This window comes from Aquarana catesbeiana, linkage group LG13 (genome assembly GCF_042186555.1).
Source record: "Aquarana catesbeiana isolate 2022-GZ linkage group LG13, ASM4218655v1, whole genome shotgun sequence".
NCBI lineage: Eukaryota > Metazoa > Chordata > Amphibia > Anura > Ranidae > Aquarana > Aquarana catesbeiana.
In genome coordinates this window covers 53,813,327-53,837,907 of record NC_133336.1, presented here as the reverse complement: position 1 = coordinate 53,837,907, position 24,581 = coordinate 53,813,327, and the positions used below count along the sequence as shown (strand labels likewise).

At 43.4% G+C, this 24,581-nt stretch overlaps 1 protein-coding gene across 12 annotated transcripts in view; it reads left to right on the top strand.

Annotated features, from left to right (window-relative positions):
• MARK3 (microtubule affinity regulating kinase 3) overlaps positions 1-24,581 on the top strand; it is a 140,510-nt gene that overhangs the window by 39,214 nt on the left and 76,715 nt on the right. For all 12 annotated transcript variants that reach the window (XM_073610500.1, XM_073610498.1, XM_073610499.1 and 9 more), the window contains exons 2-3: positions 2,638-2,829; positions 9,694-9,747. In XM_073610500.1, coding sequence (XP_073466601.1) covers positions 2,638-2,829; positions 9,694-9,747 — 246 coding nt within the window. The remainder of the gene's footprint in view (positions 1-2,637; positions 2,830-9,693; positions 9,748-24,581) is intronic.

Here is a 24,581-nt window from a genome sequence, read left to right as displayed (position 1 = left end):
TGAAGCCTAAAAAACGGAAAATTGTATACTCTCCTTTCCGTAATTTTCCTTTCCTGTCGCATCTTCATGGCAGCATACACTTTGGGGGCGGAGTCACATGGAGTGCTGCCATGATGTGACAGGAAATGTTTTTTGTGCCGTGTTATAGCTTGCGTTCAATGCACAAAAATGGCTGGTGCAGAATAGTTTGTGTAACTTCCCAAAGTGCGTCAGGACAAACTCTGATGAGGAGAGAGTTTGCCAAACTATACTGCCCCAGTGAGTGCTGACAGGGCTGTGTGATCAGCCGCTGCTTGTAAACGTAGGCTGCACTGACTGGCACAATAAGGTCCCCAATGTGCATCCAGACAATAAGGCTGCCAAATGTTTACAAGCAGTGCCTGATCACACAGCCCTGTCAGCACTGAATGTGGAAGTATAGCTTGTATAAGACGCTCGGAGGTTGATGGAATGGCTCCATGTCAAGGTTCTAAATTGGCTGCTCCACACATGAGTCTGTCACACGTTACTGCAATCTGGAGACCGTCTTGGGAGTCTCCATGCTGGGGCTGCAGCCTCTCACATATGGGCAAGCTGTCTGACCACCATGCTGCTTGGCAACCACAGCACAGGTTAGAATGGTACCGTGCACTTTATCATTGGGGATTCAGCTAGAATCTGTGGTATGGTGAAACTTCTTTTAAAAGACTGTCCTCAAACACTTTTTGGGCTGCTTACCTAAGGGAAAAAAAAAAAAAAAAGTTTACAGTTGGTATTTAGCCCCAGTCATACTGATGGAATTTATCATGGGACTTGTGACACATTAATTTCAATGGGTACAATCTTAATCCATGCAATTCCAAAAAGTTTCATGCATTAGCTTTCTGTGACTTGAGTGCTATAGACTAATGCTAAATCGCAGACTTTGGGGTCTCAGTCTTACTGATGCTTCCCATGCAAAGCAGTTAATTATACTTTTTTGCAATATAACAATGTCATTTTTTTTCAACTCTACACTTCAGAACAGCCTACACTGCTCCCTCTCTTCCCACTCCTACACCACCAGGATGTCCTGCTGGTGCCTGTAAAGCCTCCTGCATTGTGAGTGACAACAGGGAACAGGCTGAGTTCTCTTACTCTGCGGATACTCAGTGGGGTCATTGATCTGGTGCAGTCAGTCTCTTGCACACGACTGCAGGCAGCTGGAGTATACCTATGTGATGTTTTGTGCCTAGTAAAGAGAGCCTTGGACATACCTGGAAGTGTCAGGGGTTGAAGAAAACTACAGGGCTATCGCTGACAAAAGCCATAATGAATTGCTACAGCAAGGGTAGCATCAGTAACTACTAATGGTGGTGTCTCTTTAAAGTAATAGGCGCAAGGTTTTTTTACCTTCATGCAGTCTATGCATGAAGGTACTAAAAACTGTTTAGCAGCCCCCCTAATACCTACGTGAGCTCCCCATCACGATCCAGCAATGTGCACGAGAGCCCCCCCAATTCATGCGCCAGGCCCCTAATCTACATGCAGGGCGCCGGACACATGGATTTATTTATATTTTTGAAGCACATGATTAAAGCCTGAGCCTCCTAATTTGCTTAAAAGAGTGAGCCCACCCAGTTGTGTGATGATAGCGAATTAATATTCGCTACTGTCTCCCTGATTCTCCTCCTAGTCAATCAGAAAGCAGGTCCAGAGACCCGATTTGGCCGAGAGGAGAAGCGTTCATATTGGACACCGAGGAGGAGACGCAGCCCGTGACCTAGGTGGGGTAGGTGCGAGGTTCACCCAACGACGCGGGGTGCTTTGACGGACCTACCGATCAGGGGTGGGGTGGTGGCGATGTGGTTTGTCCCCCCCCCCCCCCCCCAGCACCAGCTACCTTTTTGTATGCATTGTGCCTCATTGGCTCCAAAAACTATTTCCCTAACTATGTGTGTGGCTTCTGTAAAAAAAAATATTTTATATAGTAACTACCTAGTGACCCTGTCAGTTCATAATACCTCCTTCAGAGTGGCAATGCTGTGCTGGTTGATCAGTCTTCTGCGTTGCCACTCTACGTATGCTCTAAATTTCGTGTTGGGAAGCCATGCATTTCCTCTTGGCTTCCTGGCAAGCCTCAACACATGACACTCCTGCATGTCTTGTCGGGGCAGCTCCATCATCGTGATTGGCAGCGGAGCTCATCCTCTTTTCTTCCCTTTTATCCAGCTCACATGACACTCGTGAACGTGCAGACTTGTACCTGAATTTCATCTGATAGCAGGGGAGAAGAAAGTGCTCTGCTGTCAAACACAACGATGGAGATATCCTACAAGGTGTGCAGAAGTGTCTTCATTGGGCTCTACAGCCTCGGGCACTCTGGAAACTTCTGCCCACATATTTGTTTGTGAGTTGTGGAGGAAAAGCATATCTATCAAGTGACCAAGGTGCAGAATATCTAAGAAAAGGTGTTTCCAGCAGTTCCATAGCTACAATATATTGAACATTATTTAACGCTGTTAGGCATTACCATTAAGTGTAAGCATGTGCAAAAGCGTTTGCATGTACTTTAATATACCACCATAGAATCTTTTTTTTTTTTTTTTTTTTTCAGCAAATCATGTAACTTAGTCTTATTTTCTTGTTACTAAACAAGCTTCTTTCCTGTTTTTGCAGCATACTTCTCATGGAGATGGACGACAAGATGTCCCTACCCGTCCTAGCCGTTCTGGAGCTCGAAACAGGAATTCCATCGCCTCCTGTGCGGACGAGCAGCCCCACATTGGGAACTACAGGCTGCTTAAAACCATCGGCAAAGGCAACTTTGCTAAAGTGAAATTGGCGCGGCATATCCTCACTGGCAGAGAGGTAAATCGGCTTCTAGTCTTTGTGTTTTTGCTGCTTTGGCAGAGCTGTACATGGGCTGTGCTCGTTTCATTCACGTTCATCCCCAGTACGCAGAGTGTTATGTAACTAGGAGTAGAGTGCATGCATATTTCAATGTCACTGTGTGCTGGAATGTTACTAAAGCATGCATATTGTTAGAAGACCTCATTGTGCATTCACTACAGCAATCCATTTGAGATCCCCATGTGGCGCTCGCTCCAGTACACAATGAGCTTGTCTGCAGTAAAAGGTCAGGGCTAGAATCTGTTGGATCCGAGATTCTTGGCCTGCTTCTTGAGAATGTGACTCAATAGGATGCATGTTACTGCATTTCTGCTATTAAAGGATAAGTTCACCTTTCATAACATATTACTCATATTCAGAGTGTAAGAAGTTGCGAACGGACAGGCCCCCCACACATCCCCGATCTGACAGCTACCAGGTATCTTCAGATCACCAGTAGTGGAGCACTGTGGTAGTTCATTCTCTTCATGTCAGATTGTATCTGCTTACCCGTGTGGGATGTACGGCACTCAGATACACTGACAGTTCTATTATATTATATTAAAAAAAGTGAACTTATCCTTTTAAATCAGGTGCTTCCAATAGGGTGGTGTATAAAAGGTCCCGGCAGCAGATAATGTGTGTTTTGAGTGCTATGTTTAAATAAAATGTAAGCAAGTTTGCTATTTCTGGGTGGCATTTAAGGGTACTTGTCACAACTCAAGGTGTGTCTGTAGGACTTGGGTATGATCATTAGGCTGTAGATGGATTTGGGGCAGTGGCTAATGGGAATTTATGTATTATGTAAGGTGCTGTAGAATTGTTTGGTGCTACATGAGTAGAATATGTAATACATAAGGCTTAGTTATTTGAATTTCCCAAGTCATTTTCCAGGACAGCTTACATGAGAAACATAGAGGTTACTCCCATCCCGAAACACATGATCCACTTCTACACAAAAAACTGACCTAGCCCCATTCTGTGTGTTTTGTCCGGCTGGATAGAACACAACCCCAGTTTATTTTTACTGTCTGGCTTGGTTCACACCTATGCAGGTTGTGGTTGATGGTTTTCCAGGTGCAGTTTGTTTTTTCACACGTGCTTTTTTGACACCTTTTTTTTTTTTTATACGTTTGTGTTTTGCGCTTTTGGGAGTTCTCTTGTCTTGCAGGAGAAATCTGCAAAAAACACAGCAGAAATGCAGCAAAAGTTGTGCAAGCACTGCATTTTTGATGCGTTTCCGCTGCGTCGGCTGACTACACTGAGCCAGTCCAGGCTGTAAAAAAAATTCACGACCATATGGTTGGGATCCACCAGGCAGCTGGCTCAGCCTTTCAGCGAACCGCTGAGAGCCTCAGCCAGCTGCTCCCACCCCCTTCACAGCCCAGCACAAGGGAGGGGCAGAGAACTGGTGACTGACAGTCACCGGCTCTCTGTTTAGTGAAGACTGAGCGATCAGCGGTCTGTGATCCCTCAGGTCCTGGTCTTGGGCACACCACACCCCCATCCCTTGAGTGCAGAAGCAAATTTATACAAAAGTCGCACACGCATATGTAAACGAAGTTCGCACCACATATGTGAAGTATCGCTGCAAACCTTAGAGCGAAAGCAATAATTCTAGCTCTAGACCGCCTTTGTAACTGTAGTTTGTTGCCATTCCACCAGCATGTCAAATTTTGAAGTATGACTAGTTAAGCATATTTTTACTTGGCGTAACATTATTTTACAAAGAATTGAGTTTATATTGTGTGTGGTCCCCCCCCCCCCCCAAGTACATTTTGAGAACCATTTATTTCTGCCAAGATACTTGATCTCTAGCACATCTCACAAGTGTGTGCTTGGTTTGATCTATAAAACTTTCTTCAGTAAAAACTGTACTAAAATAGTGAAAAAAAAAATCAGTCTAGTGAATATACTGCCTGGTCCATAAAAACTTTTTTTTTTTTTCTTTTAAATGAAAGTATTTTTTCCCTCCAAATTGCGCTTGAAAAACTGCTGCGCAAATGCACAAAAAATTGCAATGATCGCCATTTTTATTCCCTATGGTCTCTGCTAAAAATAAATCTATAAAATGTTTGGGGGTTAAAAGTAATTTTCTAGCCCACTAGAGTACCACTTTAAACTTCAATTGAACATCTTAGGTATTATCACTGGAGTTGATAAGTACCCATCTATATTCTTAAGGACACGGCAAGTATAAATCCCATCTAGAATTACTCTCACTTTAGAATGATCGTTCAAAACATGAATGCACTGAACACATAGCAGTATTTGCCCTCTCATTCCCTGGACTTTGGTTCTCCTTTGCCTTTAATAACACCTCAATAACACTCTGTTCTGGGAAATGCCATTGTGTGCCCTGCTAATTGTTCTGATATCTAGTTACATTCCCAGGAAACATTGCTGGCTTTTAGGAGCTCCTTGTTTACAGAAATCTCTGCCTGACGATTGTATTACAGGTTTGCCTGTTTTGATGATCAAATGAAATAGAACTGGTGTGTGCGTGTACATTTTTTTGTTGTTTTTTTTGTTTTTATTATTATATGCAAATGAACGAGAATAATGAAAACTAGTAAAATTTTTGGATTGTGTTTTTTAGAAGATCTTTCAGGCTTCGTTTGCCATCTCTGTCATAGTTTGAGAGATTTCCCTTTACTGCTGTGTCAACAGGGCAGGCAATAAGGGGAAATTACTCCAACAGGAACCAAAAACACTTTAGTGTGTGGAAAATGTAGAACCTGTCTGAAGAGATTCCCTTTGTTTCATTGAGACAGAAGTAGCAGGAAATCAAAGACGGCAATAAAAAATGGACTCAAGGGCTCATTTACACTTGCTTCGACTTCAACACACATTAAAGAGGAGGTCCAGCTGAAAAAAAAAAAAAAAAAAAAGTTAAAAGTCAGCAGCTACAAACACTGTAGCTGCTGACTTTTAATAAGCACACTTACCTGTCCAGGGTGCCCACGATGTCGTCCGCCCGAGGCCGACCCGTCCATCGGATCGAGTCCTGGTGCCGCCATTCAAACTAAGGGAAACAAGCAGTGGAGCCTTGCGGCGTCACTGCCCGTTTCCTACTGCGCATACGCGTGCCTCGCGGCACTTTGTGAATGGCCGGCTGTGTTTTGGGACACACAGTTCCCAGAACACTGTGCGCCCCATTCCCAAGAAGACAACGCGAGGAGGAGAAAAATGAAGATCACCACGCAGTAGGAAGTGGCAGATTGGGACGATCTGCCTTGCAACAGCCATTTCTGGTAAGTAAAAAAAAAAATTTTTTTTTTTTTTTTTTTTTTTTTTTTTTTCCTTTTAGGGTGGACCTCCGCTTTAAGGGCTAGTTTACACTTCAAAGCAAGGCTTCAGGCAGGCTTTGTTAGAGCTCTCTGAACGCTAGTCAAAGCCCCTGTCACTAAATAAAATGGTTAACTTACAGTCCTGTTTACACCTTGCTTTTGCTTTGCTTCGGCTTTGCTTCAAAAATTTTACCCCATGTAGCTTTAGTGGTGCTTCAAAGCCTTCATTGAAGTCTATGGCAAAGCTCGCTCAAAGCCTCATCGAAGCACCAAGCAAAAGCAAGGTGTAAACAGGACTGTAAGCTAACCATTTTATTTAGTGACAGGGGCTTTGACGTTTAGGGATCTTTAACAAAGCCTGTCCGAAGCCATGTTTTGAAGGAAGTGTAAACTAGCCCTAGCTGCCATGTAATCCAGAAGGATAAAGGTGAGAGAACACAGGAAGCGCCACCTAAGTGCAGTATTAAAATTGATATTTAATGGCACAATGTACAGGAAACACTCACAAGAGGTAGATAAGGTTAGGGATCATCTGTGTATACTGTCCTGGAATCTCCTCGGTTCTGATGATGTGTCCTGGTGCGAGTTGCTGCTGCAGATCCTCGGCGCGTCCTGTGGCCACAGAGGAAGAGCCGGGACCAGCGTGGAGTGCACGGAGGTGACGTCATAGGTCACGGGACCACATCCGGGGGAGCTGTTCACAGGAGGGAATGAATGATCACAGGCTATGTGCTCGGAGCTTCTGCTCCTTCTGTTGGCCTGGGGTGGGATAGGCTGCATAGTGCTTTATATAAGTCCGCGCCGTGGGACAAAAAGTAACAGCGCGGACTTTCTAAAAATTACCCTAAATGATTGTCTATTAAAAACTTATAGCATAATCTAGAATAAATTGAATATAGGGAATATACACCTGTCATGTGCACATATTGTCGAAAAAAACATAAAAATAATAAAAATTATAATCCATGTAATCCAGAGCCAGAAGAAAGTTTGTTGGTAATTTGAGCAAATTCTTATATGCATAGTTATTAGGGATGGGCTCGGGCGTGTTCGCACACTCCACGTGCAGAGTCCACCAGGAAGTCGGCACGGCGCTGCCTAATCGCAGGCAGTGAGACATTTTCCCGATGTGCGGCTGCAGAGATCGGGAAATGTCTCACTGCCTGTGATCAGCGCAGTGCTGACTTCCTGGCAGGCTCTGCACGTGGAGTGTGCGAACACGCCTGAGCCCATCCCTAATAGTTATTAAAATAGAACTCCAGACACTAACTTTGGCTTGCATACCCTATATTATCAAAAGTATTGGGACGCCTGCCTTCACACGCACATGAACTTTAATGACATCCCAGCCTTGGTCAATAAGGTTCAATATAGTGTTGATTTACAGCTATAACAGCTTCAACTGTGCAGGCCAGTCAAGTTCCGCCAACACAAAATCACTCATCTATTTCTTTTATAGACCTTGCTTTTTGCAGTGGTGTGCAGTCATGTTGGAACAGGAAGGCGCCATCCCCAAACTGTTACCACAAAGTTGGGAGCATGAAATTGTCCAAAATGTCTTGGTATGCTGACGCCTTAAAGTGGTTGTAAAGGCAGAAGGTTTTTTTTATCTTAATACATTCTATGCATTAAAATAAAAATCCTTCTGCAGCCCCCCTAATACTCACCTGAGCCCCATCTCTATCCAGCAATGTCCATGAGCGTCTCGTCCATCCAGGACCCTCTCCTGATTGGCTGAGACAGCAGCGCCATTGGATCCCGCTGCTGTCAATCAAACTCTGAGAGAGGAGCGGGACAAAACCGTGGGTCCTTGTCTGTATGGATCAACAGAGCTGCAGCTCGGCTTGGGTGCCCCCATAGCACGCTGCTTGCTGTGGGGACACTCAACAGGAGGGAGGGGCGAGGAGCTCCAGCCAGGGACCCGAGAAGAGGAGGATCTGAGTTGCCCTCTGCAAAACCACTGCACAGAGCAGATAAGTAGAACATGTTTGTTATTTTAATAGAAAAAAAAGACTTTACAATCATGTTAAGAGTTCCCTTCGCTGGAACTAAGGGGCCAAGCCCAACCGCTAAAAAAAAAAAGCAACACCCACACCATAATCCCCCTCCACCAAATGATTTAGACGAGTGCACAAAACAAGGTCCATTAAGACATGGATGAGCGAGTTTGGGGTGGAGGAACTTGACTGGCCTGCACCTCAACCCGACAGAACACCTTTGGGATGAATTAGAGCGGAGACTGCAAGCCATGTATTCTCGTCCAGCATCAGTGCCTGACCTCACAAATGCGCTTCTGGAAGAATGATCAAACATTTCCATAGACACACTCCTAAACCTTGTGGACAGCCTTCCCAGAAGAGTTGAAGCTGTTATAGCTGCAAAGGGTGGGCCAACTCAATATTAAACCCTACGGACTAAGACTGGGATGCCATTCAAGTTAATATGTGTGTGTAAAGGCAGGCGACACAATACTTTTGATAATATAGTATATATTCCCCTATAGCCACAAAGGATATAAAGGTTGCTGTGCCACATATAGTCTGTACAGAGAGAAAAGCTGTGGATGAGGCCCATTAAGGCTCCTTTCACATTTGTGCAATCTGAAAGCCGCGTAATTTTTACTGCAGTTTTTTTGCCGTGACTTGAAGCAATGTCTATGGACCTCAAGTCGCATCAGTTGTACCAAAGTAGTGCAGGGACTACTTTGAAGTCACTGCGACTTTAAGTCGCACAGCTATGAATGGTGCTCATAGGAAATCATGGGGTACGACTTTAAGATAAAAGAAATGTGGCGCTAACTAGAATGTAAAAGTAAATCAAATATCACAAAAATGTGACTAAATTGTGTAGCTAATGACAATTCTTCAATGTGACATCAAGGTGGCTAACGTGTAGAAATAACATTCAATGAATCCAATAAACCTCATAAAGTGCATAAAAGTGAAAAAAAAAAAAAAAGTTGCATGAATAAAAAAATTGCATAAATGGGGTACGACTTGTCATGCGGCTTTGAAGTCCCAAGTTGCACTAGTGTGAAAGGGGCCTAAGTAGGTCCTACCTACTACAGGCTGCCTGCGGGAAACTACAAAATCTCCAAAATCTCAACTGAAGCTCTCATAATGGTCTGGTAGCCAGGGGTGGGGGTGGAGGGCATGTAATCTAGGCCTAAGCTAAGATGCCTGGGAGAAAAATAAAAGGACAAGGCCTTCCAAAGGGGTCGCAGTAACTGAACACTACGGTTGAATTTAATTTAAATTTTAACACACCATAATCTCAAATATGACAAAATACCAAAAATAATGGTCTGAGTATAAGTGCGCCATATCGATACTACATGGTGAAAGGCTGAAGTAATTACTATATTCTCTAAATAGTTGTATACTAATAGTGCGGTAGATCCGGGCACCACAATATTTTTTCATTAAGCTGCGTGAGTTATGTGGCTTTGTGTGGGTTTTTTCCCGTGGGTAGCCAGAGCTCAGAGTTGTGGTTTAGTAATAATTGGCATGTGCCCTACTAATTTTTAAAATTTTACTTTCTCCTTTTTTTGCAGGTGGCAATAAAAATAATTGATAAAACACAGTTAAATCCAACTAGTCTGCAAAAGGTAAGTTATGATTTAATTTACATGATGTGGAAAATGACGTGTTGATTTTATACAGCCACTTTCCAGTGCTTGTATAGTAGAGATAGGGAGCAGCAGAGCAAGATCACATTTACAGCGTGATCTGTGTCTGCTAGTTAAACTGCACCTGTCATCTGGTAAAAGATGTCATTCCTCTGAGGAGTCTAGGGGAGGTAGGCTCTGCTCTGCTTTTACCAGGAAAGGCATCTGTGTGTTTTAAAGCTGAACTTTATACACACAAATTTTTTCATTTAAATATATTCCATAAAAGCCAAAAATGATATAAATCCACTACTGTGTGCCTTGCTTGTATACAGTATTGTGGCAGTGTTCGATCATACAGATTTGTTTGGAGGAAAATCCCACAAGTGTTCCAGTTAATCTGGAGTTGACATATCAAGAGATGCTTGGCAAAGCCTTTTTCATGCTACTGGAACTCCCAAGAGATCTAAAATACAAGGACTCATTATAATACGGCACCTGTTAAATGCAGCAAAGGTATTGATGCCTATCTGGAGGACAGGTAAATCACCAACTGTGGTAGAGTGGCCTTGGAAAGTGGACCAATTTTATCTTTATGGGGAACTGATGCATGACTACAGAGAAAATTTGTAAATGTCATAGTGTATGGGATGATTGGATACCGGTTTAAATATTTCAACAGTTTCTTATATAGTAGTATACTGCATATGAGGGTGAGCAGTTATACCAAATAATCCAGGAGTCGATCATAAACGATACTAGATTTAGGAGTAAGGTGAATTACTTTAACAATTTAGCAGAGGTAGAATAAGAATAAAGTGAAATGGATAAGGGGGAGGAGCCAGTTTTGGTAAGAGTGGGTGAAGGGAGGTTAATTATTGGATGGAACAAGGGTTTTGATAGGTGTCAATGCCCCCTCCATCCCCCTCCCGCTTTAGCGTCAGTCTTTGGTGCCCCCACTATACCACCTGGAGTAGTTTTAAGGATAGAGATGGGGATATACAGTAAGTGCCCGTTATCTTACCTGATTGTCTAATGCCACATACACACGATCGGATTTTCCGACAACAAATGTTGGATGTGAGCTTGTTGGCAGAAAGTCTGACCGTCTGTATGCTCCATCGAACATTTGTTGTCAGACTTTCCGCCAACAAATGTTGGCTGGCAGGTTCTCAAATTTTCCACCAACAAATTTTTGTTGTCTGACTTTCCAATCGTGTGTACACAAGTCCGTCGCACAAAATGCCCACGCATGCTCGGAATCAATGCTCACCAAACACAACATTAGCAGAAGGAGCCCAAAGGGTGGCGCATGACTATTGAACTTACTCTTTATTGGCTCGCCACACGTCTTGTACGTCACTACGTTCGTAATTGTTGGCCAACATTTGTGTGACCGTGTGAATGCAAGACAAGTTGGAGCCAACAACCTTCGAACAAAATTCCACGGTTTTCTTGTCGGAAAGTCCGATCGTGTGTACGGGGCATAAGGCTGGCCATGGATCTTTTTTTAATTTAAATGAAAAAAAGAATCCTCCATCTACACAATCGCAATGTGGATGGAGGAAACCTCCTCGCTTAGACGTATTTTGACAGCAGGGACTCTCTGCTGTCAGATTACATTGCTCATTGGGAAATATATTTCCCGGTGAGCCTGTTTGAGTGTAAGTGGCCAAATATGGATCAAAATTCAGCCGATCCCTGCTGAACAGGACAATGGCCAGGTTAAAGCGGTAGTAAAGGTTGAGCAAAAAAAAAAAAAGCGGTAGTAAAGGTTGAGCAAAAAAAACTCTCCATGCAAGGTAAAGGCATAATGTGCTAGTAAAGACTTACCTTGAAACAAAGCCCTCCCGCGGCATGCTGTCAGTGCTGCAGAGGCTTCCACCTTCACCAAATCTTCATTCTGGGTTCGCAGACTGCAGACGATTGAATAGCCGAGCCACGATGACGTCACTTGCACGGTACAGAGGTCTGAAGGAATAGTACGGGTAATGCTGTTCCTTCAGAGCGCATGAGCTGGTGACGTCACCGGCTGCTGCTTACTAGAATATCTCTTAAATGTGCTCGTTTAGGAGATATTCATTTAACCTACAGGTAAGCTTTTTTATAAAATTGGAAAGTTTTTACTTCCACGTTTTAAAGCATAGATGAGTGTACATGTAACAAAGTTTGCGAGGAGGAAGAGACGATTCCTTTATGGCAGAATAGACCTAGAATGTCTCATTTGCGATACAAGAACCCTTCCTTCTAGCAAATTTTCGAAATTACACAAAGTTTCGGCTTTAAAGCTACTGAAACTTTGCTTGTGAGGCCCTGTGGTGACGTAAACTGTTTGGCGATCATATAGGAAGATTTTAATGTTTCCCTTTTCCGCACTCTAGAGGAAGTTTTGTACTTCCTCTGGAGTCTGGTTCTGCTTTGTTGTTCTGGGTGCCGAAACTGAAAGTTGAGCTAAACAAAGAGCCTTTTGTACAAAGTTTGTAGGAAAGGAAGTGTGCGGGAGTTACCTATAGCAACTGCTCACATACTTGTAATTGTCATTGCCATAGACCTCACTCCAGGTTTATGTACTAATCCTTACAGGCTTTTTTTTTTTTTTTTTGCCTAAACTAAATGTTTGCAGGCATCGTGTGAGTTGTACAATGTTGGCTGTGGAAAAATATGAGCTATGTAGTCAGTCTTGTGTAGAAATAGTCAGTGTATTTAAACCCAGCAATACGTGTATTCAGACTTCTGAACCCCACCTCCTTTCTTTATCGTCATAGCGTGGCAAAGGGCAGTTCTATAGTTTTGGAGTGATCTGGGCAAGGCTAATAAAACTGCAGCACTGGATTTCTGGCAGGATCCACGGGTATTTTTATTTTTCTGTTGCACTTGTAGGACAGATATAACAAAATTCTTTTAATTGTATTTTTAAGCTGATCTCCAGGCAGATATGACGCACAAATTAATGCAGCTCTGGTTTTCATTTTTGCATCCATAAATGTTTTACTTGCATGCAGTGAAACCACCTGAATTCGACTCGTGTATAACAGAACTCAGACTGGGGAAAGGCAGATTGTCACAAAGAGCAGTTTGTGGTGCAGGGCAAGGAACATGCTCATAGGTGGAGAGAGCAGAGTGACAGATGAGTTCATCAGTGCTGCTTCTCCTATCACTGTCCAGTCAAAGGCTGGGTGTGGTGAGGTGACCTGTAAGAATTGAATCGCAGAAGAGAAAGATCAGATTTTGTGCTCTGCTAGACAGAGCTGTGTTTTTTTGGCAAAGCTGTGTAACTCTCTGAACTGAATGGACAGAAATGCAAATACTTTGGCATGTAAGACTGCGTCCCTTTTATGTATTTCATCTGTGTATTTAGCTGATTGCCTGGAGTTCAGTTTCAACAGACCAAAAGGGAGTGAATGAAAGGTATTTATTGTTTGGCTCTCTTTTTAAGAGCGCATGTAAAGCCAGTCTAGAAAGGTATATGAAGGCTTTCACTGCTGATCCTTCCTTCTAAAAATGTTACTTGTCATGCGGACCCCCTTAATTTGAGTTGACCCAGGATAAGTACCGTATATACTCGAGTATAAGTCGAATTTTTCAGCACATTTTTTTGTGCTGAAAGTGTCCCCCTCGACTTATACTTGAGTCAAGCACTTTTCTGCAGCAAAAAATTTCATTTTCCGAACCGATTTTGGGGCCCCATATCTCAGGGCCACTTGGTGCAAGGAACCCCAAATTTGGTGTGCAAACCCAGTGGAACTGGTACCACAACATATACAAAGCTGGCGTTCCTAGCACCAAGTGGCCCTGAGATACGGGGCCCCAAAACTGGTTTGGAAAATGTCATTCTTTGCTGCAGAAAAGTGCTTGACATTTTCTGAACTGATTTTTGGGGCCCTGTTTCTCGGGGCCACCTGGTGCTAGAAACCCCAGCTTTGGAAATGTTATGCTGCTAGTTCCACTGGGTTTGCACACCAAATTTGGGGTTCTTAGCACTAAGTGGCCCCGAGATACGGGGCCCCAAATTCGGTCAACTGTGTCCATCTGCAGTGTCATTTTGGGACCCTTTGGGTTCAGAGACCCCAAATTTTTGCTGCAGCTAGGGGGCATCTAGGAACCCTTAACTACCGAGTTTGAAGTTCGGGGGACCTATGGCTGCAAATGGGCACAGTGATGCTGCAAATGGGCATTGTTGACCCTCTTTTCCACTTACAGTGGCTGTGCATTTCTCACCCTCGTCTTATACTCGGGTCAATAAGTTTTTCCCTTTTTTTTTTTTTGTGGTAAATTAGGGCCTCGACTTATACTCGGAACGACTTATACTCGAGTATATACGGTATGTAGATAATGACTTCTGACTTTCATTCGTACTTTCCTGATCTACATACTGTTCTGGTCCATCAACCCAAGAACTACTTGATATGGGCGTATAAATAAAAGTCCCGGGTATTGGTTTACCATGAAACATGGGGCTTTCTAAAGGAAAATGTAATGTTCACTTCACTCTTGTAGCAACACCTGATCCCCCAGCCTTCACCCAACGCCACCCTACCCTTCTAGATGTACAGCAGAGATCTTTACCAATTTGCATAACATTTCTGTAATCAGGCCTTCTGTGCTTCTGTTACCTAGCAGTTTTGGGGGCTTTTTTCCTTGGACAGACCATACTTTTCATTTATCCGATTTAGCAGGAATCGGCCAAAATTTGAGGGTGGATGGTCTTGTCTGCACCACAAAACGCAGTTGAAAAGAAGTTTGGAAAATTTGGAAAATTGAAAAAAAAATAGCTTGCACCCAATCAGATGCAGGCACTCTTCAGGCATTTCGACAGCCACAGGTGCTTACCATAGTCCGTAGGGGAGATTCCTCCCTCCAAGTTGTTCAGCGTGGAATTCATTTATTTCTCTTGTTCAGCCAAGAGGCTGAGTGAAATCTAAGAATGTATTGCTAGCCATAGCAAGATACCTTGATGTAAAGAATCAGTTAATCAAATGTTCCTCCTACAGTGTTGCATACTAGGGTGAGATTTGAGTGGGAACCAGGTACAGGCGGTCCCAGGATTACAAACATCCCACTTACAAATGACTTCTACTTGGCAACGAAGGGAGTCAACAGAGAGGAAATCTACCCCTAGGAAGGGAAATTCGCTCCTCAACTGAAGCTTTATCACCAATCTTTGTTTCCACAACAACCCAAAATTTTCAAAATCCAATTTTCATAGGGACAGAAAGTTGGATAAAACCTTCTGAACAGCGGCACAGACAGCAAAAGAAATGTTACAGGAGGCTTAACCCCTCCCAATGCTATCCAAGAAACGTAAACCATTTTTTGGCTGGAGCTACACTTAAAAAATTTACCTGTTCCGACTTGCAAACAAACCTACAGACCCGATCTTGTTTGTAACCCGTGGACTGCCTGTATTCTTCATATCTGAGTAGCTCAAATTGCTTTAGCATAGAACGCTACTGTAGGAATGTGTACCGCTGATTGCCAACCTTTGTTCTGTTATCAGATCTAAGCTGGTCATATACTAATAGATTGCTTTTGTTCAGCCTGCAAGCCGAATGCAAAAAATCAAACCGATTTGGGGATAGTGAATTCCTTTCGCCCGACGCCCAGGACATGCAGTTCCGGGCAAGAAGTTTTTTTTTTTCCATTTAGCTCTGCTGCAGGCAAGCGCCATGGTTTAGAGCCGATGGTCGGCTCTCTTGTAAAATCAGTGGCTAAACCACCCCCTCCTGGGACACCCAATCAACGCTTCCGTCAGCTGATCATAGAGGTGGACACTTGTTCAGGGGATATCTTAAAGGTCCTGACTTCTGTGATTACTTCCCAGTTCTGTTATTTGAAGACCATCTTCTGGGGTTCCTCATTTCCTAAGGCTAGTAGATGTCTGAGAAAGACCGACATCAGTCTGCTACACCTATTAACATGCTACAGTTGTCTTCCAAGATTATCCAAGTGGAATACACAGTGCAAATTGGGCGAGAAATTTGCATCCTAATAAAGGGAATTATCAGTCACAAAGATTGTTTAGTATGTTAAATTTAAAGTTTGGTGTTATAACGAGTACTGCCAATGCTTGAGAGTGCCGAGTGCCGGTATTGTACCTGTAACCATCCTATTTGTAAGGGGCACATTGCTTGCTTTCATTGGGCTTGGTGAGACAATTTATACTGCTGTGTTTTGAGAAATTGAGGAGGTTCAACATTTCAGAAAATTGTGCAATTTTCAAATGCAGCCTTGCACCAGATGGTGACTTTTTTTTTTTTTCAGCAGTATTTTCAGTTTTGTAACCTGATCGTTGTTTGTTCCTTGCAGTGTTGAGTGTAGCGTAAGACTCATTAACATTTTGCATTTTTCCATTCCTGTAACTATTGCCTAGAGGTGCATTATTGCATTAGTCAGTTGTGGGGGGTCAGCTGTCTTTCCCATCCTTTTAAAGGAAGGTAGGAAGAACATTTCCCATAAGAGGCAGTTTCCTCCCTACTCCGTTATCCTGCTGTCAGATCCAGCACAGAATCTGCAACATGAGGTGGGGGAGGACACAGGAATGCCATTCTCATACAAAAGTCCTGTTCATGCCACAGTGTTACAGACCCAGGGACATTCATCTTCTATGTAGACTGAATAGCCGTGTTGGGGCAAAAAGTTCAGAATCGGCAGGGGTCATTCATTTGAATCCCTTTTCTAATTGAACGAGATTATCAAAGTGTACAGTTTTAAAGTTGTGCTATAGTTGCCTCTTATGTCTGGATGGCTAATCATTTGACCGGTGTTGATCAAGACTGGCTGAACAGGTTGTCTGTTTCAAATGTAATAGAATCAATAAGCGCGACAGAACGTCTTGAGATTCCGGAGTCCTTTATTAATTACATAGGAAAGCAACAGACAGAAATCCATGGCACTGACACCTGCTGTTTTTTATGGATGGGGGGGGGGTTTGTCTGTGTCCCATTCCTGAGAATTTCCTTCACTTCCTGTGCCATAGCCAAAACAGGAATTGAGGGGAAATCGCTGAAAATTAAGGGAATCCCTTGGCGCCCCCCCCCCCCCAGGTCACCAGAACTAGTGTCCCCATTGGAAGATTTTGACTCTTACTTTTTTCTAAAGACAACCCAACTTTTTCAGTGATGGTAAACAGGACAAATAGAGGGGATGGGTCTCCATAACAGGGGCACAGACCTCAATAAAAACTGGCAGAGGTTCTAATCCCTCTCCACTGTTGTAAAAACAAAAATGTTTAGCCTTTAGTCTTCAACGTCTTCCATCTTCCCCAGGTCCGGTCCTTTGGCTGGGCCGCAATGACCTGACTACCACACATGCGTACGAGAGTCAAGGTTTATGGCACAGAGCTCTTAATGGATGGCACGGGTATGCCGTCCCTTCATGCGCTGGTGATGTCACCGGCTGTATCCAGGGTGAACATCTCCTAAACAGTGCAAGTTTAGGAGATATTCACTGTACCTACAGGTAAGCCTTATTATAGGCTTACCTGTAGGTGCAAGTTCAAAAGCGGAGTTTATTAGCACTTTAAAGGGTAACTCCACTTTCGTGGGGGGGTAGCAAATAAAGAAATAATAATATAGTGTATACAATTGCGACACAAGTCATATATTGTAATTGAATAGTATTAAAAATTACCTTTCCTTTTCGCTTACAGCCGCTGTAATTTTCTGAAAATGCAATATAATATTGCATTATTTGCAATTTTTTTTTTTTTTTCTCCCCCAGAAGTTTGCACTAAGATACAAGTCAGATTTCAGGCGTCCCCTGCAACAAAAATGTAATTTTTGGTGAGATACTCCCAATAGGAACACGTCTAAAGGGATGCAGGCCCAGCATATTTCCTCAGTGCCCTGCAGGTGCCACAGCTGATTGATAATTATGAAACCACTCCCATTAGATTATTTTCCCACATGGGCACAGATAGACACACAGGTAGGAATAACAAAAGGTAGGAATCTGCAACAAAGTTTATGATTCTTGCAGTGTACATCACCCAGAGGGGAATGTGTTTTCTTTCTAAACAAAAGTGGCGTTACGCTTTAATGGTCTGTTTTAAATGGCCATTACTGTGGATATACATTGTCCATTAGATTAAAGGTTAAAAACTATAATAATGGTTGTATGTAAAGTTCTTTGGTTTAAGTCTCAGTTGTGTTCTAAATTCTCTTGAATGTTCAGCAGTGAACACACCGTTAATGTTAATTTTACTTGAGAAACGACTTGACAGATTTTTCAGAATGGTTGGACATACATTGAAAATAATCCCTATTGTATCTGATGTTTTGCAATCTCAAACTTTAGTAAGAATATTGAAGCCAAAAATAAACCACGTTTTGTAACCGTATGAGTTGTCACCAGGGCAGCTCTGCACGGGAACAAAGTAACCTTTTAGCTTGCCGTTAGATATAACCGACGGCTGGCTGTTTTCTCAGCTGTTGCCTGATGTCACGTATTGTATGAGTTGTGTAGAGTGCCATGTGGTGTCTAATCAATCTGCACACCCCCATGACTCGTTTAAGAATGATTGCTGTTAATGAGTGCGTCCATGTTTTGCCAAGTCAGCAGTGCCCTGGATTAATCCTGTGTTTCTGTGGTGGTGGAAGAGAGCAAAACTCTTTCCTGTTAGATTGGTTGGAAGTTACAAGCCTGATGCTGCATGAGCTCTTCACACAAGATCTATTAGGGGTTTCAATAGAGAGCGTTTTAGAGCAAGTTTTTTAGCTGCGAATCAATGGCCATTATGTGTCATGACAATATATTCAAAGGCTGCCGGGTAAACGCATGCTTGGCTAAAGGAGGTATTGTTATGCTCCTTTTTATCTGCTCTCTTTGCTGCTCTAAACCATTCATTGATCGGTTACACTAGGAAATAAAGGCTCCTAAATGGACACCATTTGCCTCGGCCATGGGAACGCAAAAGGTCTTGAAAAGGACAGTCTGTGTCATCCTAGTAGATCAATAAGACCTCCTAGGGTAATTTACATACAAAACTTCTGTAAAGGGTTCTACAACCCTTCGGCTAGCCATCCTTTATTAAATTTTTTTCGATCAGTGAGTTGAACGAAAAGATTGTTCACATGGAACCCTTCTCCACTTCGGCCTTCAAGGTTCTCGTTTGAATATTTGCTACTACCACCAAGATCTGCACCAGCGGCGGCTCCATCTACACTCTTAATGTGGATGGGGGAATCCCTCCAGCTGTGCTATTTTATTCTGACAGTGGGGAGAATACACTGATTGGCTCCACCGGCAGTGATCTGGAGAAAATATTCCATCAGCCTGGTTGTATACGAGTCAGTTGATGAATTGGCTTGAGTGCAACCAGCCTGCCCATACATGGATTGAAATTTGTCCGATCCCTGCTGAGCCGTCCAAATTTCAGTCCTTGTACGGCCTGGTTTTCTCACCCCCTCCAACAGAACTTTTGGGAATATGACGGCCTCTGCACTGCTAGATCAAGAGAACAAATACACCTTAGATTTTCATAGCACTTATACGTTTTGCAGCCCTCGTTCAAGAAAGGGAACATGTTTCTCCTTAGAGGAGGAAGCCCTCAGTTTCCGCTCTACATCAAGTTGAATATCCTTCCTCTGGCTTGAACACTGTGGGAAAGACAACAAAAACATTACGGCCAGACTACGATTTTGATCTTCCCCTCCTTCAGAGTCATGACCTTGGTGAGGACCAAAACAATGCTCAGACTTTAAAATGTTAAAATTACATTTGTTTGGGAAGTTTTACTATACCTGCTAATCTGGTACAGTTTTCAATCCAGGGGAAGGATCTTACCGTGTATGGGCAGGCTGAATGTACCAAATTGGTCAGTCAACTTGGGGACAACCAGCCTGCCGGATTTACTTGCAATTATCGCTAGTGGCTGCTATATCGGCTAGCAATAATCACTGTTGTCTCCCATGGGTGTGGCACCCCACCTCTGCCGGGAGAATACAATGTCTCAGCAGAAGGGATTCCCCTGTCAGCACTGTCTGTGTTGATTGGGGGGTGGGGGGGGGGGGGATTGTTCAGATTTCTTTTCTGCAACCCATGGTTGCAGGAAAGAAATTTGCAGTGTCTATGGCTGGCTTTAGTGTTGTGATATTGGAGGCTGAGCAATCCCCAGTAATTATGAATGACTGAGCTAGCTTTTGTTTACCGGTGGGAGAACGGGGACCTGGTTTTGAAAGGTACTTACTCCCATTCCTGGTCGGATCACCACCGGCGATCCACCCGAAGTTTTGCCTTCTCACCAAAACGACCCCCCCCCAAAATCAGCAATACATCATAGGTTATTCACAAAGTGTAGCGGGCAGCTGGCCACAGTAAACATGCTGGGGACCCGAAGACTGGCGAAGTTCAGGTGAGGATGGTGCTGGACCCCTGCATAAGTGTCCTTTTTATTATCTAGTATTTGTAGCTGCTGACTTCATTTTTCAAATGGGGCAGAGAACCACTTTAAGCAAGTTCACCAGTATGTTGATGTGGTTTGTTTTTTTTTTTTTTTTTCTTTGCTAAAGCAAAAAACAAAACTAACATTCTCCCATCCATACTAATACATATACAACTCCTATTGATCTATGCCTTTTGTGTTTTTAACAGCCGGCCCCACTGGCAGCCCCTTTTCAGCTGCCCATTTTCTGCCTGACTGCTTCGATTTTTAACTTGAATGTCTGACGAGAGGTGACCGACGGGGCCACCCACTGAGCGAATTTCAGTCGGTACCTTCCGAGATTCATACAATGTATTTCTAGCTCTAGGCTGTGTTGTGTACATTTAGTAATATTTGACAAGTCCCCTTTAACAGCCAGCCAAATGTTTTCGTAGATGAACAGCACTGTGCTGATACCATTGTAGTGCTGCTGTGAAAAACCCTTTTTGGCGGCTTCATACCGATGGAAAATCTCATATGCTCAAGTTTTCAAAGGTTGCATTTGGGAATAAACGTGCAGGCAATCAGTTCTAGTCTTCAGCCTTCCTTTATTGTCTCTTTAATATTTTATAAGCTGTTCATCTCGTATTGCCTGACCGAGCAAATTTCTAGAACATAAGGTACTGCAGGAAGTGAGGCAATGTGGAAGAGCTGGGTTTAGATCAGTTATTAGATTTGAAGATTCTTCAGCAATTGAGTCCTACTGTGTATGAAGAGAGATTCTTTGTATATATTTTAGTGACGCCAGCAGTTTGTGCAATCTCTTGATGAGACTGATGTGTTCAGGAGAGGTATGGATGAGAGGACATCATTGAATTTTATAGACACTAGTGAGATAATTGAATATTCACACTACAATGTTTCTCTGAAGAGCAATAATGGATCCCAGTCATAGTCTTGACTAAAATGCCAGTTTCGTTTTAGTTGTGTTTTAGTCGAATAAAATAGTGTTAATGAAATTACGAAATTAACACGGTTCTTCAGACCAATTGTGACCTTACTGACATGTTAAAATTAGCATTTTTTTTTGCTAGAAAATTACTTTAGACCAAATGCCCTGGACAGTAAAATGGTTGTTGCAATTTTTATTTAATTTTTTATTTTTTGTCGTCACGCGATACTTGTGCAGCCCTTTATCAAACACATGCTTTCAGGGAAAATGCACTTAAAATGGAAGTGTAGGCAAATCTAACTTTCTAATCCTACTCTATGCCAAATTCTAAGACTAATCTATATAGCCTTGTACAGCAAAAATTGCTATACTTGCCTCTTATACAGCTGATCCGGTCTCCCATCAGCAGATGCTGAGTGCAGGAGAGAACCGACAATGGCTGGGAAGTGACATCACCCATAGAGTCACTATGGATGGGGCTTCTGTTGTCAGCTGCTTCTCCTGCACACTCCCACACATTGAGGCTGCCACTGACAGCCCAGCATAGGACTTGACTGGAGTGGCTACAGAACAGGTAAGTATAGCAATTCTTGCTTTACAAGGCTAGATAGATTAATCTTGGTATTTTAAAATTCTATTTTCTCTAAACGCAGCAAAACTGACTGCACCTAAACGCAAGTAAATGGTATAAAAGGCACCATTGATAATACATCACATGGTTTTGTATGCATGTAGAAATGTCCAGTGTCCTACGCAGGTTTGACGATGCCAATGTGATTGAAGCCTTAGGCCCCTTTCACACGGATGGACCCATCAGGTTTGCCTGTCAGTCGGACCATCCATTGCTCTCTATGGAGTGGCGGATGTCCACAGACATGTCTGACAGCTGCTGACATCAGACTCCGATCCTGTCCGCTAAAAATCAACAGATGGGGATCTGTTCCCCATCCGTCTGGCGGTTCGGATAAGTCGGATTACAACAGACAGATGGACAGCCCATAGAGGAGAGCAGGCTTTGTCCGTGTCTATTCTGCATAAACAGGACACGGACCTGTTTTCCACCTGCTCATTGGGGATCAGCAGAGAGATCGCCTGCTGAGCTGGTGAACTCCACCAATGTGTAAGGGGCCTTAGAGGTCATTCATACCAGCCTGTGCGCAAAAACTTGATTTTCCATGCGGCCCGTGTCTGTTGTGTAGCAGCAGTGAGGGGTGGTGCCTTGCTTTGTTGCAGTGCAAGGCACAAGTTTTATTATTATTTTTTTTTTTGTGACAAAATGACACTTCATTCATCTCTCTGCACTGCAGCAGGATGTGCTGATGTGAGAAGCATGGCTGCATTTTTAGGCAAGACACCGCTATTCATCTGTACGTGGTTTTCTGATGTGAACAGGGCCCTTGTTTTAGGCCTGTGTTGATCTGTGCAGATTGTTGTAGGTCACTGCACATGGTGTGAACGAGCCCTTAGTTTATTATTCAACCCACCTTGCCTGTTAACGTCGCTGTATATTAACATCGGAGTATAAGTCCACTTCATCTTATCCGTATTTAAAGGATTCTGTTTTTTTTAAATGTTTGTTTTCTTTCTGCTCCATTCCTGTCTGAGCTTGTTGAAAACACCGGCACTCCTGGGTATGTGGGTGCATCTGACCTTCTCGTCTTATGCCAGGATGCATTGCTTGAGCCTCGAACCATCCAAGTTCCCAGGCGTTTTTTCTCCTTAAAGTCCTAAATTGTTTGTTTTTTCCGGTGATGCCCCAGATATGTAAGGTATATCTTTTAGGTTTTGTTTTTGTAGTCTGCTCTTGGATATCATACAGTGTTCATTAAATTAAGTGTAAATTAAATATTAAAGCGGGGGTCCACCCACACCGCCAAAAAAAAAATTAAAAGCCAGCAGCTACAAATACAGCAGCTGCTGACTTTTAATACATGCCCACTCGCCTGTCCCAGGGTCCAGCGATGTCGGCAGGGGACGCCGAGAACCCGCTCGGTTCTCGGCAGCTGCTGCCGCCATCCTAGGTGAGGGAATCAGGAAGTGAAGCGTTGCGGCTTCACTTCCCGGTTCCCTACTGCGCATGTGCGAGTCGCGCTGCGCGTCCCTAGTGGTCCCCGCTCTCTCCGGGGAGCTGTGTGTTCCCAGCAGACAGCGCGGACGGGAAGAGGCATAGACTCCCATGGGAGTCTATGCCGGAAGTGGGTGCAAATACCTGTCTTAGACAGGTATCTGCACCCCCCTCCCCCCTGAAAGGTGCCAAATGTGACACCGGAGGGGGAGAGGGTTCCGAAAAGCGGAAGTTCCATTTTTGTGTGGAACTCCGCTTTAAATTCAAAAAGTGGGAAATGCATTTTCCTACAAATTTTCATAGCACAAACTTTACATTTTCATAGCTTCATATTATTACCACCAAATTAGTGATGTGAAAAATGATATCGCATTAGTGTGACTTTTATGGAACAGAATGCTAAAGCTCAAAATGAACCTAAGCATTTTATTTTAGCAGAGCCTTATTCCCTTTTTAGATGCTAAATTGTGACAAATTAACAGGTGCAGTACCAGTTTGCTTAAATTAAAGTGGAAGTCCATGCAAAAAACTATAATCCCGGCATCTATAGACCCCACCGATCTAAAGCTAACCTATCTATCCCTGTAAAGAAAAAATGAGTATACATACCTTTTTTTTTTTTTTAACCCGATCTCCAGTGACAGAAGCTCTGCAGAGGACACAGCAGACAACGCCTGTAAATTGAATGGGAAGTGATGTTACCCATAGACTTATTAGGGGGCTTCCGTTGTCATCCGTGTCCTCTGCACCCACCTCCACAGCGAAACCACGGCTGACAGCTCCAGTTGGATCGGAGCAGCTTTAAAAAAAGGTATGTATGCTCGCTTTTTTTTTTTTTTTTTTTCTTTGCAGGGCTAGAGAGGTTAGTGTTATAATGCTGGTGGCTATAGATGCAGGGATTTTAGTTTTTGCATGGACTTCCACTTTAACATAGTAAACATAATATTAAAATAATCTTGAGTCAGGTTGGCAAATGCACAACAACAGCTTGTTTGCAGTTAATAAAAAATGGCATATGTGACGTTGTATTCACACACAAGGTCATTTGAAGCTTGCACAGTGAATGCAAATGTTGTCCAGATTGACAGACAATATTGTTGGGACCAGGGCTTAAAAGAGAAGTGTGTGTGTGTGTTTTTATATATTTTTTTTGAGATTCATACTTACTTAGGTGGATGGAGCATCAGACCGATGCTGCAGCGGTCCCCCGCCACCTCTTCACTGAGAACTGAGCCACCGAACACCGCCAAAGGCTCGGTTCTCTCCTCCCTGAGCAGAGAGCTGCTGACTGTCAATCAGCATCTCTCCTTCTCTGTTCCTCCATGCTCACTGGAGCGCTGACCTGTGGAGGGGTGGGGGCAGCCGTCTCAGCGGCTCGCAGAGACCGCCATCAGTCAAGGCAGCTGGCGGATCCTGACTTCTGAAGTTGTGATGACGCGCTGCCTCAACTCAGCGGA